This window comes from Lolium rigidum, chromosome 5 (assembly GCF_022539505.1).
Source record: "Lolium rigidum isolate FL_2022 chromosome 5, APGP_CSIRO_Lrig_0.1, whole genome shotgun sequence".
NCBI lineage: Eukaryota > Viridiplantae > Streptophyta > Magnoliopsida > Poales > Poaceae > Lolium > Lolium rigidum.
The window spans coordinates 228,498,243-228,517,364 of record NC_061512.1 but is presented as its reverse complement, the minus strand read 5'-3'; the positions used below and the strand labels follow the sequence as shown (position 1 = coordinate 228,517,364).

Sequence of the window (19,122 nt, the reverse complement as noted above, 5' to 3'; positions counted from 1 at the left end):
CAGATGAACGAGCCCCAATTACTGTTATCCCTGTACAATATACGATTGCTTTATGAAAGTTATGTAATGACTCGAAGAAATCATATGATAATTGTAAAGATGGAGATTTTCCATGATTCTTCGATTCAAGAAAAATCTTGGGGGCTACTGACATAGGCATCCCCAATGGGTCTGTCGAAGATGGTACACGGGATTTACTGAAGGCCCACGACCCGATGTTTGGGAAGCTCGGAAGCCCAATTAAGAGATAGTTTGGAAAGATAGAGTTGTAATAGGAATAATGATTTGTAACGATTACGGGACGAATTCAAAGAGTCTCCCGGACTTTGTAACTTGTAAATCACGAAACCCTCGGCTCTGCCTCCTATGTAAGGGGGAGTCGAGGGAAAAAGAGATGATCGATTTTATTGTCAATACAACCCTAATTTTCTAGCAGTCGAGTACTTTTTCGGCTGAACCTTCGAGATCTACTTGCCCTCTACTTCCAACTAAACCCTAGTCTACAATTCGTAGGCATTGACAAGTTGATACCTTGTCACCGGCACTATCGGTAATTCCTTTCCCCGGGTCTGCTTCGTTCGCTCGCTCCAACCCCTCCCCATCTTGTTGGCCTCTTCTCTAGCTTTGCTAGAACCGTCCCTTCCTCCATGCCTCACGAGCCTCTTCTCTAGCGCCGCCCCTTCCCCTCCATGCCTCGATCGTCTGCAGCGTTGGCTGCTCCTGCCCACGTATGAGTCTTCCTCACATCTGAATCGCCGTCTGTTGCTCCCATCATTAGCCACTGCCATTACCCACTCTTCTCTCCCATTGGCTCATTATTAGGAGTTAATTTCCTTTCTACCCGATCTTAGTGAGGCAGCTTGTTGATATCAGGAAAATTGAGCTATATAAACCAGCCGGAGTCCCTATAATTGACCGAGGTGGGACTATTTGGTACTACGAAAGATATCTGGGCGTCTGGTCGCTGCATCTACTTTTAACTGGACGGTGTTTAGGAGGGGCTTGAGGCCCATGATTGATTATTCCTACGCGGCTCAGTACGCTCGAACTCGTAAAGAGAATTAGATCGCTACGTGAAAAACGAATAGAGAGATAGATTGCTACGGAAAAACGTTTCGGATTTGTTTTAGCGGTGGCAATACAAGTAATTTTGACTGGCTAATAAGGGTACTAATAAAACGAACGAAAAAATTGGGGAAAAACCTTACTTCCTTTATTAGTAGTAGGTAAAGATGACTCAGCCTTTTCTGGATAGGAATATGTCTAAATCGTATTTAAATATCTACATGTATGAGTTGATTCGTTTATTTTGAGAAGAGGGAAATAATCATTTTCTGCCATTCCTTGTTCACAAAGCGATTCGGAGCAGTAGATCCGTGAAAACACACGAGCGGAGGTCTCGTCTCGCGTTCCTTCCCCTGTGTTTCCTTTCCACCCTTTTTCCACTTTCCATTTTCGAACAAAGGAAAAAAAAGTTAAGGAAAAACCGAAGAACAGAGCTCGGAAATCTCCCCGTCTTTCTTCCTCCTCCGCTGATTCCTCCCAGCCCGAATCCGCCCCCATTCCCCGCCCTCGCAACTGGGCGCGCCGGCGGCGACGGGACACGACGAGCCAGGGCTGCCGGTGCTGCGCTGTCGGCCGTGGATTGGATTCTCCTCCTTCTCCCGCGCCTACTTTTTGCGGTAAGGAAACCCTAGCCTGATTGATTGGGTTGGTCTGGGAGTTCGTTTCGTTTTTGTCTGGAGGATCCTTGCATCCACGCCGTAGTGCGCAGCCAAAACCGAAATCGTTTCCGTACTTCCGTTCGGTTGGTTGCGGGATTTGTTTGCTGTTTGGTAATCCATCTGTTCGTGCTCTGATTAGGTCCCCTCTTCGTCAGCGCGCAGGGTGGATCCGAGCTGAATCCGCAGGACTTTTCCCAGGCGCGGTTCAGCATATTTCTCCCAAAAAACAATGGTGGCGTGCAGGCTGCTGTGATGGTCGGCTCCCTTGTTGGCTCAGACCAGTTGACCAGGAGAGGCTCAGCGGGTTGGACGTGACCGGGGTCACCAAACCCCTCTTGTACATTCATTTCGATATCAATCCAGTGGTTGCTCTGATGGACCAGCTCGCTATCCTCGCCACGGAGCTGGGCGACACGTCGGACTTCGAGCACGACGGCATCACCGAGAACGATGTCAGCGACGAGGAGATCGAGCCGGAGGAGCTGGCGCGGCGGATGTGGAAGGACAGGGTCAGGCTCCGGAGGATCAAGGAGCGGCAGCAGAGGCTGGCGCTGGCGCAGGCCGAGCTCGACAAGTCCAAGCCCAAGCAGATATCTGACCAGGCCATGCGCAAGAAGATGTCGAGGGCGCACGACGGGATCCTCAAGTACATGCTCAAGCTCATGGAGGTGTGCAACGCCCGCGGCTTCGTCTACGGGATCATCCCCGACAAGGGGAAGCCCGTGAGCGGCGCGTCGGACAACATCAGGGCTTGGTGGAAGGAGAAGGTGAGGTTCGACAAGAATGGGCCGGCGGCGATCGCCAAGTACGAAGAGGAGAACTTGGTGGCCGCGGACGCTCTGAGCAGCGTGGTCAGGAACGAGCACAGCCTCATGGATCTCCAGGACGCCACTCTGGGCTCGCTGCTTTCGTCGTTGATGCAGCACTGTGACCCGCCGCAGCGCAAGTTCCCGCTGGAGAAGGGCACCCCGCCCCCGTGGTGGCCTGCGGGGAATGAGGAATGGTGGGTTTCCTTGGGCCTTCCGAGGGGAGAACTCGCTCCGTACAAAAAGCCTCATGATCTTAAGAAGGTTTGGAAGGTTGGCGTGCTTACGTGTGTTATCAAGCACATGTCACCAAACTTTGATAAGATCAGAAATCATGTGCGCAAATCCAAGTGTTTGCAGGATAAAATGACTGCGAAGGAGAGCCTGATTTGGCTGGGAGTCCTACAGAGGGAGGAAAGGCTTGTTCGCAGCATCGACAATGGTGTCTTGGAGATTACTTACCACAGTGCTCGAGAGGACAGAAATGAAACGGGGAACACACATAGCAGCAGTAATGAGTATGATGTTGTTGGTTTTGAGGAGGCACCTCTTTCTACATCATCTAAAGATGATGAGCAGGGTCTTCCTCCAGCTGCACAATCCAGCGATGAGAATGCCTCAAGGGAAGACAGAGAAAGGCCGAACGCTAAACATCCTAATCAGGCTGTTCGTCCTAAGGCAGGGACAAAAGAACAACCAAAGAGAAAAAGAGCACGTCGCAGTATCGTTGCTATTGAGCAGCAGGTACACGGAACTGATGGTGCACCCGAAAATTCAAGAAATCTGATTCCTGATATGAACCGACTGCACCAAATAGAAGCTCCAGGCATGGCCAACCAGATTAGCTTCAATCAGGTGGTCATTACAAGTGAAGCTTTACAACACACAGGAGTTGCTCAAGGGCATGCCTATCTTCCTGGTTCTGGGGTTAGTAGATTTGATCGTTTTGATAGAGCCCAAGCTGTGAATGCTACTCCTGTAAGCATGTACATGGGAGGACATCCTTTACCTCACGAAGGTAGTTCCAGATCAGAGTCTGGAAATCCCTTTCCACTGGACCCTGATTCTGATATTAATAATTTGCCCAGTAGTTATCAGACTTCACCTCCGAAACAATCACTGCCAGTAGCTATGATGGATCATCATGTGGTTCCCATGGGTATCAGGGCACCAGGTGACAACAGTCCTTATATTGATCATGTAACTGGTGGTGGAAATCCAACTTCTGTCCCTATGCAACACCTCGCAGATTTCCCGTTTTACAGCGAGCAAGATAGGTTTGTTGGCAGTTCCTTTGAGGGTTTGCCTTTGGACTATATCAGCATGAACAGTCCCATCCCAGATATTGATGATCTGCTGCGTGACGAGGATCTAATGGAATACCTGGGAACATAACATAGGTAATTTCATCGCATATCCATCATTTTTCTTCAGCTTATCCCTCTTTAACATTATCTTTCCTTTTCATTTCCAGGTTAGGAAGCGCTCTGATGCTTTTCTGTCACCCATTTTTGTCTCACCGGGATTACCAGCTTAACTTGAGTATGGAAGGCTAAACTTGTCATTTGATACCATCTGTACATGGTTTAGGTTTGGAATAGTAAATATTCCTGGAGAAATATATAGTGAAAGAAATGGATAGTTCTTTGTAATTTTGGAATCTGTGAGATATGAATGCCATGTTCTCCTGCATGTTCTCATCCTCTCCCCTTTTGCTTCCTATAGAAACATTGAGAGTTCAACATTGTATTTGCAATCAAGAAATAAAAAATCATCAATTGAGGAAACCACTCTGTCTCTTATCTTTGCATGTCGCAAAACTAATTTCATTGATGTGTTGGTAGTTGCACAGTGAAACCTTTATCATACAGTAAGGCAAATTTGCAAAATGACGTCACGGTCTAGATAAATTTTCAGAAGTGTAGCACCAACAGGCAACAATGAGGGTTATTACTAGATTGTGAGCAACACTATCACAGTATCAGTAGCCTATTATGTCATGTTGCTATTTGGCATCTGCATATATGGCAATATGGGTATAGCTGTACTATATGTAGGCTGTTGGTACTTGGTACTCAACTTCTGGTATGATTAATGGCGTTAGTTCTAGGTTTCGTGAAAATTTGTTCGCCATTCTGATTACTCTCTTCAAGAAAAGCTTTCCATATGTTGAATAGCCTTGGAGAGTTGGAGTTATTGCCTTCTGGAGTCTCTATATGGGTATGCTCTAGACTCCTTCACTTCTATATCATAAAGATCACCAAATCCCACAGATCTTCTGAGTAGTTTATTTATCAAGATGATATTTCAGTACTGTATAAGATTCCTCACCTTCTAGTTCACAGCCTAGGTGCTGATTGTAACTCTGGTGTTTTAACTTAATAAAGCTCGTGATTTCCCTAATAAAGGGGCTCATGCTATTTATCTAGGCATTGTCTTGTATCCAGTGCTGAACACATTACGGTGCAGACCGTCCCACATGGCAATACAAAAGCATTTTTTTCCTTTATACTCGGTATTGGACCCTGGAACAGTTTCACCTCTCTTATGCTTGCAGACTGTGGTACACCGAAAATATACAAAGAACAACTAATGCCAAACTCTTCTGCGCCATGATTTGTACCTTAAAATATGCTACTTATAATATCTTCAGCTGAATTCAGGTGTTATCTTACCTGAATTAGACCAAGAGACCCATCATTTTATGACTAACATTGGCTGAACTGATGCTTTGTTACTGAAGTGCAATTGTTCGAGTTTTAACTTTATTGATGCTGATCATCGCAGTATATGTCAAATATGCTTACACTGAAGAACTCTGCCCAAGTGCCATTAAGTATGTGGATTCTAGTTTGCTTGTTGCAATGTGGTTATTTCTTTTGATGTCAGCGTTCTAGCTAATTTGCTTGGCTGCTGGCTCATCACCCAGCTTGATTTCATCATTGATATACTCCTGACTGAAAGAAGTAAGCTCCAATATGTTTTTTTTTTGCGAGTAATATGGTTTTTCTTTTTAAGGAGCCATGTATTGCGTCATCCAATTCTGCTTCGATAATGGGCTGTCTCTTATTTTCAAATCTGCTGACCATTGGTATCAATGATAGAACTATGGGCGCATTGATCATTTTGCAAGTTCCTGACCACTTTTATCATTGATAGAGCTGTGATGAATATATATATTCATGTCTGCATTCTGCAAGCTGTAGATTATATACCCCACCTGTTATTCCAAAAATATGTATGGTCTGTTAATGATACACTTCGCTGTGTTATACGGAAGTTTCTCCACTGCCTTATGAGTTAATCCCTCCGTTCCAAATTAATTGACTCAACTTCGTTTAGATATGCATGTATCTAGACACGTTTTAGTGTGTATATACATGCATATCTAGACAAAGCTGAGCCAGTTAATTTGGAACGAAGGGAGTACAACCGAAGGAAAAAAAAGTGAGGCATCCAATTCTTTCAATTTGTAAGTTTCTGTGTACTGTAGTTGATGCCTGACTGGGTGACTAAACTGATTGACAGTTGCAAAATTAAGATATATAGAATCATTGTCTTAGTAACACTATCTACGACAGACAACGGAGTTCACCCTTCTAGTTGTATACTTAGTGGAAGTGATCCATCAGCTATGTCAATTATACATATAATTATCAAAAACAGACTGGTAAAAGCAATTTTTCCTTTTCAATCTCGATTGGTAGTAGTTTACTACAGCTACCAAAAAATTGAAAATGCTAGCGACCAACACCTGTGCAGTATTCTACTAGCGAATTTCCCATGTATTACACTACCTATCATCTCGATTGCCTGGTTAGAAATAGATACATGTCACTCAGATTCATATTGTGTAGATATGACCCCTTCAGCTTCTTCTCTTTGCTTCCAGTCATCCACTCAATTGACTAGTGCTTTGTGTTTGTTAACAGTTGCCACTAAAAATAATTTTTGAAATTGTCTGGAACTCTGGATACATTGTTCCCGTATTGTCTTAGTCAAATCAGTGGCACTGAACTTTTTGGTGGTTTATTGATACACCTAATTCAACATTAAGCTTGTGAACTGGACCATATCTGTTCTTCTTGTTTTTCAAGTCTGACATGTTTCAGTCCAAGGCTAAGAGAAACGTTTTGCTAACAATTTTGATTGCGACATGTACTAAAATATGGACATTTAAGTACGGAGTAGGTGTATTTTGCAAAGAAAGATTTTGATATATGCAGTAGCAGTCTGCAGTTGTTATATCGTTTGGTATGTTATATATAGGTAAGCAAAGTCAAATCAAGAAACATGCTGCTCTCTTTGCCGCTGAAGTTTAGTGCTCAATTCAAACTGTTAACATCTCCTCTTAGAAGACAATGTCACGTTGACTTTCATAATAGATTTTTATGTGTTCATGGCCTTGTTTTTCCTTTTCAATCAGTCTGATAGTTACTCTCTGAAATTCGAAGTTATGAAGTAGTATTAGATTGACATATGAGGCAGTATGTTATTTGTGAATCTTGTGGTGCCTGTTAAATCAGCGGATCTGTTCATAACAGGTCCATCTGACCATTGAGGAGCAGGTCTGTGTTTGCTAATATGTGTTTCACTTGTATTATTTGATTTGGTGATCTTCAATGATCAGTCTGGTATGTTTTTGTATGAGCATCCCATTGCCCGTTCTCTTCATTTTTCTTGCATGGCTCTTGGCCTGGGAGTTGCTGATCTGAGCTTCTTGTGTACAGTGTGAGGAGCCAACAATTGTGGTGGGGGTCCCCAAGAATCCTGATCCCTGTGCAGCAACTCCAGCCTGCGTCTGTATCACATGCCAAGCCTCTGCGACCCGCTCTGGAGCATCAAGCGGTCAGAGGTCAGAACTCGGAGCGACTGGGTCGGTGAAAAGCTCTTGGTAAGTATAGAATATCAAGTTGTGAAGAGGATGTCATGTCATGTGACAGTTTGACCTCTACCGTAGAATGCTTTTTAGCTGTAGATACATGCACCTCTCTCTCTTGTTTTATTTAGAAGCTCATCGCTCTCGTTTTTGGCCCGTTCTTTTGGAGAACAGGTTGACCCAAGGATGTGATGTGGGTAGAGAGAGACTGGGACACTACAGACCGGAGGAACAGCACAAAAGGTGGAGCATGGAGAGAAGCTAGCTAGGTAGCGTCAAATCCTTTGATTCAGAGCCTTTTCGCCTCCAGCGAGACAAGGGCATCTCTGCTCATATCGAGGTGAGTCGCTTGGCAGTGGCGATGATGCAATATTGGCACCTACTAGTACACCTATTCATGGTATTTTGTTTTGTTTGAACAGCCACTCAGCCAGGCCAAGGCTTGAAACGCTTTCTTCATCTCACGTCAGGTGAAGAAGTAATGTGTGGAATTCTACCGCTCTACATTCCATTGGATCGTTTCATCTGTTCTCATGGCTTTCTCTAATCTGGCAGAACATGGGTGACAACACTGTTCTTGACTCTGAAACTCCCTGGAACAGAAAAGGGTAAGATTGACGGCTGACGATCGGTACGTGTGTGCTCCCTCAGCATCAGGCAACACTCGACGGCTGGCTTGTGTGATCGCGCGTGTTGCCGCGTAGACGCAAGTCTCCGGCTGACATGAGCAGCAGCCAGCGATCGGTTCAAAGTCCTCGTAGGAGGACCATCTCTTCTGCATCAGCCGGAGAATTGTTTATGGAATAACAGAACGAGAAGGCTGGCTATGGCTAGCATCTCGAGATCGCCGGTGCCAAGATGTGCCATACGCACGCACTGACTGACTGAATTCTTCAGAGAATTGACCCCGTTCTGGACTTCTGATCGACCCTGATCGCTCCGTGCCAAGCTCTAATAATTGGGCCCAGGTCCAAAGAACGAATGTAATGACCGTTCCTCCATGTCAGTAAAGCCTCCTGTTTTGAGATGTTAAAAAAAATGGAAATCGAATTTGGACCATGGCATGGCCAGCGATGGGGGAGCTAGCGATATGAATGATACTGAGGTTGCGTCCACGTATCATGGGGGTGCGTCCATTCTACCAGCAGACTGATGGTTTCGGGAGGCGTACGTGCCTCGAGAGCGGCAAATAACAGGAGCATTTCTTCTCATCCTGCCAGAATCTCTGAGGCGCGGTTCTCAAATTTGGACCATGGCATTGGCATGGCCAGCCAGAGAGCCACGCGGGAGGGAGGGGCGGTTCTTGTCGTCGCCCGAGCTCCATCAGTCAAGCTCAAGTACCCGCACCGTTTTACATGTGGCCTTCTTCAGTTCTTCCTCCCCGTGACGTCGCTGCCTTTTTTACTTCTTCTTGTGTCATGCTGACTTACGTTGATCAAAGTCAGAAGGAGCGGTCGTCTAGCAATTCATTTCGCAATTATCTTGCGCGCGTCCTCGCCCGAACCATCGGGGTGCATACCTGCTGTATTAATTCTCAAGATACCGTCTTCTATTGCTACGTGGACCTCTAATAATTTGGAAAGGTATGAAATGAAATTGATAAATGCACCGCATCCGTCTATTGAATTATTGTAGTACTAAGGAGCTTTATCAGTATTTCCTGAAATTTATGCATCCGGATTAACTCAAAATCATTGAATTATTACTGTGTGAATGACAAATCCATCAACAGGGAAAGAGGGGCGACAAGCTACAGCCCGTTAAGCTGCAATTTTTATTTTATCAATGCTGCAAAAAAATCCTGAATGTGTGTGTATGTAGAAGTTCTGAAAAATGCGACATCGTTTTGCTACATTTCTTTGCAATACGCTAAATGTTTTTATCTAACTTATCCAACATTACAGAAACACGTACATAACATTGGTGCAATCCTCTCTAACATACGAATAAGAATCATTGTACCACCTTGCCCATACTTACACAACAAAAGTTGTGCACACATGTAGCAGATCGCAACACCCTATGTAGCATCGATAAAATTTCCCAAAACTTGACCTTCCCCAACAACCATGGAGGCACTACCATGGCCGCTTCGAGCTCACCAACTACAAATCCTCTATGCCGGAGGTACGTCGTAGTCACATCGAGTGAACCTCTAAGTAATCCACTTGTGGGGTGTCATCTTATACAAGTCGACATTTAGGTGCCAAGAAATATCCCTAAAAATTACTTACCTCCGCCATCAACAATGGAGGCACCAAACTCTCCATCACCGAGGACACCGGAGACTCATGGTCACCGGATTTGACAACCGTCGACCCATCCACCTTGGTCCCCTAACTTTTCTGATGTCGGAGAGCAGACAAGTCTAGATTTAAGTTTCCTTCCTAGACATTCATGGCATAGCAACGGCTACCAGAAGGAGGGAGATGACGAGTTGGGGAGAAGAAGCCGCTGGGTGCCGCACATGGGGAGGAGCAGCGGTGGCGACAAGCTCGCATGGAGGAGCGACAGAGTAGCGCACCACAATCGCCTCGTGCAGAAGAGAGGCATCAGTAGTAGCTTGGCTTGCGCGAACGACCAGGGCGGTGACTACCGGTGGCGGATCAGCGGCCAGCGCCGGTGGAGGAGTTCCGACGGAGATGCGAAGGGAGAGAGATGACACAAGGGAGATGGCTTGTGTAATCAAACCAGCTGATGTATCAGCCGGTTGACAAGAAGACTTTTCCAGTTGATACCTTCGATCCGGATTACATATTGTAGTATGCTAAGCTTTTTCCCTAGAAGACCTAGGCTTAATCGAACCTTGGGAAGCACTGCTAAATGGTGTGAAGTAAACGTCTACAAGACTTGGTAGTGTAATTTATCTTCAGTTTACTGGACCTATCTAATTTACTTTTAAGGGGGTTGTGTTCAATGATGGAGATAGGCCAGGGTTAAGGTTACACCTACAGCTATGCATACATATATAATTGAAGCTCATATGTGTAAAAAATAAAATAGAGATAAGATTTGTAAGTAGCACATCCGTAAATACTCTTGCCCCCTAAAGCCAGAGGTGACAAGAGCCTAATGGTCCAACCACTGTCCTTACACCCGCAAGCAACAACAGTTATTAAGTCAATGAATACAAACCAAAGCCTTAAGCTAGATGATTGTGCTATGATCCGAATGAATCACTAAACATGTACCATTACTTTCCCTTTTCTGTCACTGAGGTTTCGCGATAGCACGCCGTTCTCCACTCATCCCACATCTTCCCTTGATCGACTCGAATGATATGGGTACCTGCAGATCATCAAGACGAGGCAAAGAGACAAAGATACAAGATTGAAAAACTCCCATTCAATCCTTACACATAACATAAGATTAGATGCACATAAACGCTGCGAGGATTCACCCCAACCCACAGCCTGTGAGGACTACTCACACATAATATGAAGATCAAATAAAAAGATAGAAATCATTGTGCAAATGATGTTGCGTAGATTGCACACCGTTGGGGAACCCCAAGAGGAAGGTATGATGAGCAAAGTAGCAAGTTTTCCCCAGTAAGAAACCAAGGTTTAATCGACCAGTAAGAGAAAGGAGTGACTTCTGAAGGCTAGCATTTATATTTTTCCAAATTTTTTTGTTTTGGAGAGGCGAATTGGGTTAGCCTTATTTTCTAGACGTCCTTTTGAAATGATTCCATTTTACTAGTTTGGAAAAGAAGCGGGGAAATAGACACGGTGAGAAAGATTGAAAGAAAATAAGATTGAATCTAACCTAAAAGCCAGAGCAAAATAGGGTCTAGGAGCAGGAAGATTGGGGGATTTTTTATCGGATTTTGCATAACTGCCCTCTCGAATCCAAAGATGCTACTAAATAATTTTGCTAGCTGACTTTTGGCAGGACGCACTACCAGCGTCAGCAACAACATGGAACCTGCACACAACACAACCAAAATACTTTGCCCCAACTTATAGTGAGGTTGTCAATCTCACCGGTTTGCTGAAAACAAAGGATTTGCCGTATAGTGTGGAAAGAGATGTTTGTTTGTAGTGAAATTAAATAGAACAGTGTTTGCAGTAAGTAAACAGAACATGTGTTTGAAGTAGATGAATTTATCAGTGTAAAAAAAGGACCGGGGTCCACAGTTCACTAGAGGTGTCTCTCCATAAAGATAAACATGCTGAGTGAACAAATTACAGCTGGACAATTGACAGAATAAAGACCATACATGACAAGATGATTAATATGAAATTCATTTGGGCATTATAACATAATACATAGAACGTAATCCAACTACATCTATGACTAATAATCCACCTTCCAGTTAGCGTCTGCACCCCTTTCAGTATTAAGTTGCAAGCAACAGATTATCGTATTAAGCAATGTGTGTAAAGTAAACAATAGAATTATCGTTAGACAAAGCACTGTTGTTTTCTCCCTAGTTGCAACATCACATCTACAACCTTAGAAGTTATTGTCACTCTTCCAGATTACCAGAGGCAAGAACCCACTATCGAGCATAAATACTCCCTCTTAGAGTTACACGCATATACTTGGCCAGAGCATCTACTAGCAACGGAGAGCATGCAAGATCATAAATAACATGTGACAAGTATATAATCGATCTCAACCATAGTATTCAATATTCATTGGATCCCAACAAACACAACATGTAGCATTACATAAAGTGATCTTGATCATGATAGGCAGCTCACAAGATCTAAACATGAAGTATAAATTGGAGAAGATAACCATCTAGCTAATTCTATGGACCCGTAGTCCAGAGATGAACTACTCACACATCACTTCGGAGGCGGGCATGGCGATGTAGAGGCCTCTGGTGATGATCTCCCTCTCCGGCAGGGTGCCGGGAAGAGCTTTAGAACCCTCCCGAGCTAGGATCGGCAATGGCGGCCGCGACGGAACTTTTTGTCGATGGAGGCTTGGGTATTTAGGTTTTTCTGGAACAAGTGAATAAGTAGGCGGAAGGGTGAGGTCGGTGGGTGCCCGAGGGCCCACACCAGGCCTTGGCGCGGCCCAGGCCCTGGCCGTGCCAAGGGGTGGTGTGGCCGCCTCATGGTGCTTCTTCGTCTCCCCTTCGGACTCCGTCTTCGTTGCAGTAAAATAGGAACTTTGGCTTTTGTTTCGTTCAATTCCGAGAATATTTCATGTACAACTTTTCTAAAATACAAAACAGCAGAAAACAGGGAACTGGCACTGTGATATCTTGTCAATAGGTTAGTTTCAGAAAATGTATAAAAGTGCAATGAAGTGTAAACAAACCATATAGAAATTGGTGTAGAACAAGCATGGAGCATCAAAAATTATAAATACGTTTGCAACGTATCAGCGAAATACTTAGATTGAAATCACAATATTCTTACAATGGTTGCCAATTCTCAAGGAGATCTCTATTACAATGGTGATGGCTATGGCTATGGAGGAGATGGGAGATGGGATGGATGAACTATGGTGATGGATGTCCTTCGGTGTGGTGCAGAAGGATCTGGTGAATGACGGCTCTGTTTGGCGACGAATGGCTCTCTTTTCAACATTGGTCCCTTCACGACTTTTATAGGGTTTGACCTCGGGAACGCAATGGCGCATGGTACAGGCGGATGGTATGGGCGGGGCTTGCCCGTACCGAGGCCCGTTAAAGCTCTTGGAACCGCCTTTCCAAGTGTAGTCAACTTTGCCATGCTCCTCATGTAATTTTCTCCAGTAATTGCAGGTCCATTTGTCATTATGACGTGATTTGTTGCACAACATCCAAAAATAGAAGAGATTGCACATCTTTACATTGATTACGCATTAGTGGCAAGTTGAGAGGTAAACTTAGTCAATTTCTTGACTTGGCTAAGGGTTTAACCGCGAGAAAATATGGTGTATTTCACATCCATCACTAGTAACAATTGATGGCACATCATCTAAGCATGTTTTTTTCAACCAGTGCGACTATATACCTGAAAACCTTGTTAGGATAATAGTTGACGGAACACTACATGAAGAACTAAATGATCTAATTACTTACCTCGATGCAAGAATGAACCCATTCGCCTTGAGGACTTTCAGCTCCAAGTTTATCACTAAATGACACCAACCTTTGAGGTTCTCACAAATGCAACTATCACTAGCATCAAGCAACTTAACTACACTTGTTAGAACCACTAGATGTAGTGATAACGTTGTTTGAAGACAACAACACATGAAGTATTCAAGGCGCACCTACTTATCACCCTCATGAACAAGCACCTAACTGGGGTCTTTGAATGCTCCTTGCTATAACAAAAATATTCTAAAGGAGAGCAATACACAAGGAACTCCCAAGCACAACCATATTCTTGCTTCAAACACTCAAACCGATATTTGTGAGAAGATTCGGCTGTAAGCCAACGTGTAAAATAACACTAAGTAAAGAATTCTGAAGCACAACCTATCCACTTGATATACAAGCAACCAAATGGTGATGATGAAGCCTATATGTTGTAGCCTTTACCAACGTTGACATACAACATACATAAGCTTGAAGCACAAGCTATTCTCAACGAAGATCGCAAGACGCGCAACAAGCATCTTGCGTTCCTATGATCTAGTTGTTGTGAAGATGAAGACAAAGACAACAATCCACAAAGGACTCAAGGTGTATCCTGCTGTTAATTCAAGAACTCAACCATACGCCATTGAGAACTATCTATTGTAGCGACTACAAAGATTAATAAGATGACACATACACTACCTCCCACCGCGCATATGAAGAAATATCATAGATGAAGGATAGTGTAACACCAGAGGTTTCTAGACGATCGAGGGGTAGAATTAGAAATGGGTTGTGTATTGCATCATAAAACTGGGAAACATTTCACGCTTATTTGCATAAAAACCTACGAGGGATCAAGTTTCTCTCTCGACACCATTTAGGGTTAGGGTTTCGAGAGTGCGATAAATTTGGACATGACCACTTTTGAATTAGGGTTTTGAAAGAGGGGAAACAATTGAATTGATACAAACATTTGAGTATATGAAATTGAAATGAGTTTGAATTGATAATCAAACTAAAACAATGCACATTGAATAAGATAATGAATATTACAAACAAAATTGTAATATAAATAAAATTCAAACAATAAAAGAATATAAATAAGTTACAAATAGATCAATAGAGAAACTTTGATCTTTATTGGTCAACACACATAATACATTGTCATTAAAATATTCATTTATATTACATTAAACCAATTCAGAAATGAATAATAAACATCAAAAGGAAAAGTACATGAATACAAAGTGACTGATACGTCTCCGACGTATCGATAATTTCTTATGTTCTATGCCATATTATTGATGATACCTACATGTTTTATGCACACTTTATGTCATATTCGTGCATTTTCTGGAACTAACCTATTAACAAGATGCCGAAGTGCCAGTTCCGTTTTCTCGCTGTTTTTGGTTTCAGAAATCCTAGTAACGAAATATTCTCGGAATTGGACGAAACGAAGACCCAGGGGCCTATTTCGCCACGAACCTTCCAGAAGACCGAAGAGCATACGAAGTGGGGCCACGAGGTGGCCAAACCACATGGCGGCGTGATACGTCCAATTTGCATCACTATTTTATATCATAATTTGCTGTTATTCATTGATATATTTCATATTGGGACACAATATTTATGTTATTTCATCTATTTTGCATGTTTCATGATTATTTGGAGATCGAGCACCGGAGCCGGGATTCTCGCTGGAAAAAGCACCGTCGGGATGCAATATTTCGGAAGATCAAGCTGTGGAAGGAAGTTTTACCAAAAATCCTATTTTTCCGGATGACGGAGGAAGCCGGAAGGGGGAGCCAGCTGGACCCGGGGTGGGCCCACACCATAGGGTGGCGCGGCCCATGGCCCGGCCGCGCCACCATGTGGTGTGGAGCCCCCTCGGCCTCTTTCGCCTCCTTTTCTTCGCGAAACCCTTCGTCCCGAAGACCTAAGCCACGAGAGGAATCCTCACGAAGGGTTACAGCCGCCTCGCGGGGCGGAGAACACCAGAGAGAAAAGAGCTCTCCGGCGGGCAGGAATCCGCCGGGGAAATTCCCTCCCGGAGGGGGAAATCGACGCCATCGTCACCGCCATCGAGCTGGACATCATCTCCATCACCATCATCATCATCTCCACCATCATCACCACCATCTCCACCGCTGGACATCGTCACCGCTGTAGCAATTTGGGTTTGATCTTGATTGTTTGATAGGGGAAACTCTCCCGATACTGATTTCTACTTGTTGTTGATGCTATTGAGTGAAACCATTGAACCAAGGTCTATGTTCAGATTGTTATTCATCATCATATCACCTCTGATCATGTTCCATATGATGTCTCGTGAGTAGTTCGTTTAGTTCTTGAGGACATGGGTGAAGTCTAAATGCTAGTAGTGAATTATGGTTGAGTAATATTCAATGTTATGATATTTAAGTTGTGGTGTTATTCTTCTAGTGGTGTCGTGTGAACGTCGACTACACGACACTTCACCATTTATGGGCCTAGGGGAATGCATCTTGTACTCGTTTGCCAATTGCGGGGTTGCCGGAGTGACGAAACCTAAACCCCCGTTGGTATATCGATGCGGGGAGGGATCGCAGGATCTCGGAGTTTAAGGTCTGTGGTTAGATTTATCTTAATTACTTTCTTGTAGTTGCGGATGCTTGCAAGGGGTATAATCACAAGTATGTATTAGTCCTAGGAAGGGCGGTACATTAGCATAGGTTCACCCACACAACACTTATCAAAACAATGAAGATTAATCAGCTGTATGTAGCGAAAGCACTAGACTAAAATCCCGTGTGTCCTCGAGAACGTTTGGTCATTATAAGTAAACAAACCGGCTTGTCCTTTGTGCTAAAAAGGATTGGGCCACTCGCTGCAATTATTTCTCTCGCATTTTACTTACTCGTACTTTATTCATCTGTTACATCAAAACCCCCTGAATACTTGTTTGTGAGCATTTACAGTGAATCCTTCATCAAAACTGCCTGTCAACACCTTCTGCTCCTCGTTGGGATCGACATTCTTACTTATCGAAGATACTACGATACACCCCCTATACTTGTGGGTCATCAAGACTATTTTCTGGCGCCGTTGCCGGGGAGTGAAGCGCTATTGGTAAGTGGAATTGGTAAGGAAAACCTTTACTTGTTTGTGCTGATTTTATTTACTGCCTGCTGCTATAAGTCATTATGGAGAGATCTTCTCTTCAATTTCTATTTGGGAAATCTACTACTACTGCAACGGTAGTGGATGAGGCGCCAGGTGAGGAAGTAATACCATATAAAATACCTACGAAAATTATTGAACATGTTATGGATAACCGCTATGAAGGGGATGGAACTGTCCATCCTGGTGATCATTTACTGTTTTTGCATGAATTATGCGGGTTATTCAAATGTGCAGGTATTGCTATGAATGAAGTTAGGAAGAAACTATTCTCTATATCGCTGTCTGGTAAAGCGGCGCATTGGTATAAATTGTTGAAGAATGGTGATTCTCTTGATTGGGAGGACATTGTGCCTTTATTTTATTCCAAATTTTATCCTCCAAGTGAAATTCACAAAGATCGGAACCGCATATATAATTTCCGGCCTCATGATGGAGAGAGTATTGCCCAAGCTTGGGGGAGATTGAAGTCTTTAATGCTCAAATGCCCCATTCATGAGCTTCCTGGTAATGTTATTATTGATAATTTCTATGCAAGACTTTCTTTTCAAGACAAGACCTTGCTTGGATACTTCTTGTTCCGGATCATTTACACGCAACAAAGAAGAGTTTAAAAGGGACCTTCTTGATCGGATCCAAGAAAATACCGAAGGTTGGGAGAACGACAAGGATAGAGAATCGGGTATAATTTATGATTATAAATGCATTGAAGCTTTTATGGATACTGATACATTTCGTAATATGAGTGCTACATATGGTCTTGATTCTCAAGTTGCTGCAAACCTTTATAAAGCTTTTGCCTCTCATTATGAATTGCCTAAGAAGAATTTTGATAAGTATCATGAACCGTATAAAGATAAAATTGATTCATCTATTAATAAGTGTGTTGTAGTTGAAGCTGCTGATCGTGTTATTCCTGAAGCTTATATTGAAAAAACTCCTTTTCCTGCTAAAATGAAAGAGTACTCTGTTATAAATAGTGCGGTTCATAAAAGTGAAAAGAAACCTATAGAACTCTGAAGAACAAATAAAAGTTGAACCTGCTGTTGCAATTGTTAAAGATCTTGTGATCTGAAAATGTGGAGGATGGTCATATTATTTTCTGTGAAGATGCTTCTAATATTGTTTCACATCCTAATAAACCCAAACAAGCTAGTGTTCCTATGCTATCTGTTAGAATTGGTGATCATTGCTATTATGGTTTATGTGATATTGGTGCAAGTGTTAGTGCTATACCTTATGAGCTTTACACGGAGATTATGCACGAAATTGATTCTTGTGAACTTGAAGATATTGATGTGGTTATTCAGCTGGCTAATAGAGAAACTATTTCTCCAATTGGTATTGTTCGAGATGTGGAAGTTCTATGTGGTAAGATTAAATATCCTGCTGACTTTTTGGTACTTGGTTCTGCTGCTAGTGATTATTGTCCTATCATTTTTGGTAGACCTTTTCTAAATACTTGTGGAGCTATTATAGATTGCAAGAAAGAGAAAATTTTGACTAAATTTGTCTGGTGAATCTTATGAGTTTAACTTCTCTAAATTTACCAAAACTCCTTATAAAGCTGATTTGCCTAGTAATGATTTTAAAATGGAGCAGTGTGCATCTATTGTTCTTGTTCCTAATAATCCTTTGCGGCAACATTTGGAGGATAGCGAGAGTGAAGTTTTTAGGAAAGAAAGAGATGAGCTTGAGGAGATTTTTCTTCGCCAACCTATTCTCAAGCATGATTTACCGGTGGAAGACTTGGGTACAACACCGCCACCAAAGGAAGATCCTGTTTTTGATTTAAAGCCTTTGCCTGATAATCTTAAATATGCTCATATTGATGATAAGAAAATATATCCTGTTATTATTAGTTCTAAGCTTACGAGTTTGAAGAAGAAAGATTATTGCAAATATTGAAGAAACACCGAGGTGCTATTGGCTATACTCTTGATGACTTGAAGGGGATTTCTCCCTCTATTTGCCAACACGCCATTAATATGGAAGATGATGCGAAGCCTGTTGTTGAACCTCGGCGTCGTCTAATTCCTAAGATGAAGGATGTGGTAAGAAATGAGGTATTACGACTTCTTGAAGCTGGTATTATATATCCTATTGCTGATAGTAGATGGGTTAGTCCTGTGCATTGCGTTCCTAAGAAAGGAGGAATGACTGTTGTGCCTAATGATAATGATGAGCTCATACCTCAAAGAGTAGTTGTAGGGTATAGAATGTGCATTGATTATCGAAAAGTTAATAAAGTTACTAAGAAAGATCATTACCCTTTACCATTTATTGATCAAATGCTAGAAAGGTTATCTAAAAATACTCATTTTTGCTTTCTTGATGGTTATTCAGGTTTTCACAAATTGTTGTTAAAGCTAAAGATCAAGAGAAAACCACTTTTACTTGTCCCTATGGAACTTATGCTTATAGGCGTATGCCTTTTGGTTTATGTAATGCTCCTGCTACTTTTCAAAGATGCATGTCTGCTATTTTTCATGGCTTTTGTGAGAGTATTGTGGAAGTATT

At 42.8% G+C, this 19,122-nt stretch overlaps 1 protein-coding gene and 1 long non-coding RNA gene across 2 annotated transcripts; both read left to right on the top strand.

The window, feature by feature from the left end:
- Positions 1 to 1,421: 1,421 nt before the first annotated feature.
- On the top strand, positions 1,422 to 4,222 carry LOC124652627 (ETHYLENE INSENSITIVE 3-like 3 protein). The gene is made up of 3 exons (XM_047191669.1): positions 1,422 to 1,682; positions 1,864 to 3,930; positions 4,005 to 4,222. The coding sequence occupies exon 2, from the start codon at positions 2,099 to 2,101 to the stop codon at positions 3,923 to 3,925; it is 1,827 nt and encodes a 608-aa protein (XP_047047625.1). The 5' UTR covers positions 1,422 to 1,682; positions 1,864 to 2,098; the 3' UTR covers positions 3,926 to 3,930; positions 4,005 to 4,222.
- Positions 4,223 to 7,047: 2,825 nt separating this feature from the next.
- On the top strand, positions 7,048 to 8,671 carry LOC124657855. The gene is made up of 3 exons (XR_006988903.1): positions 7,048 to 7,424; positions 7,584 to 7,749; positions 7,832 to 8,671. It is a non-coding gene; the product is annotated as an uncharacterized LOC124657855 (long non-coding RNA).
- Positions 8,672 to 19,122: the final 10,451 nt, after the last annotated feature.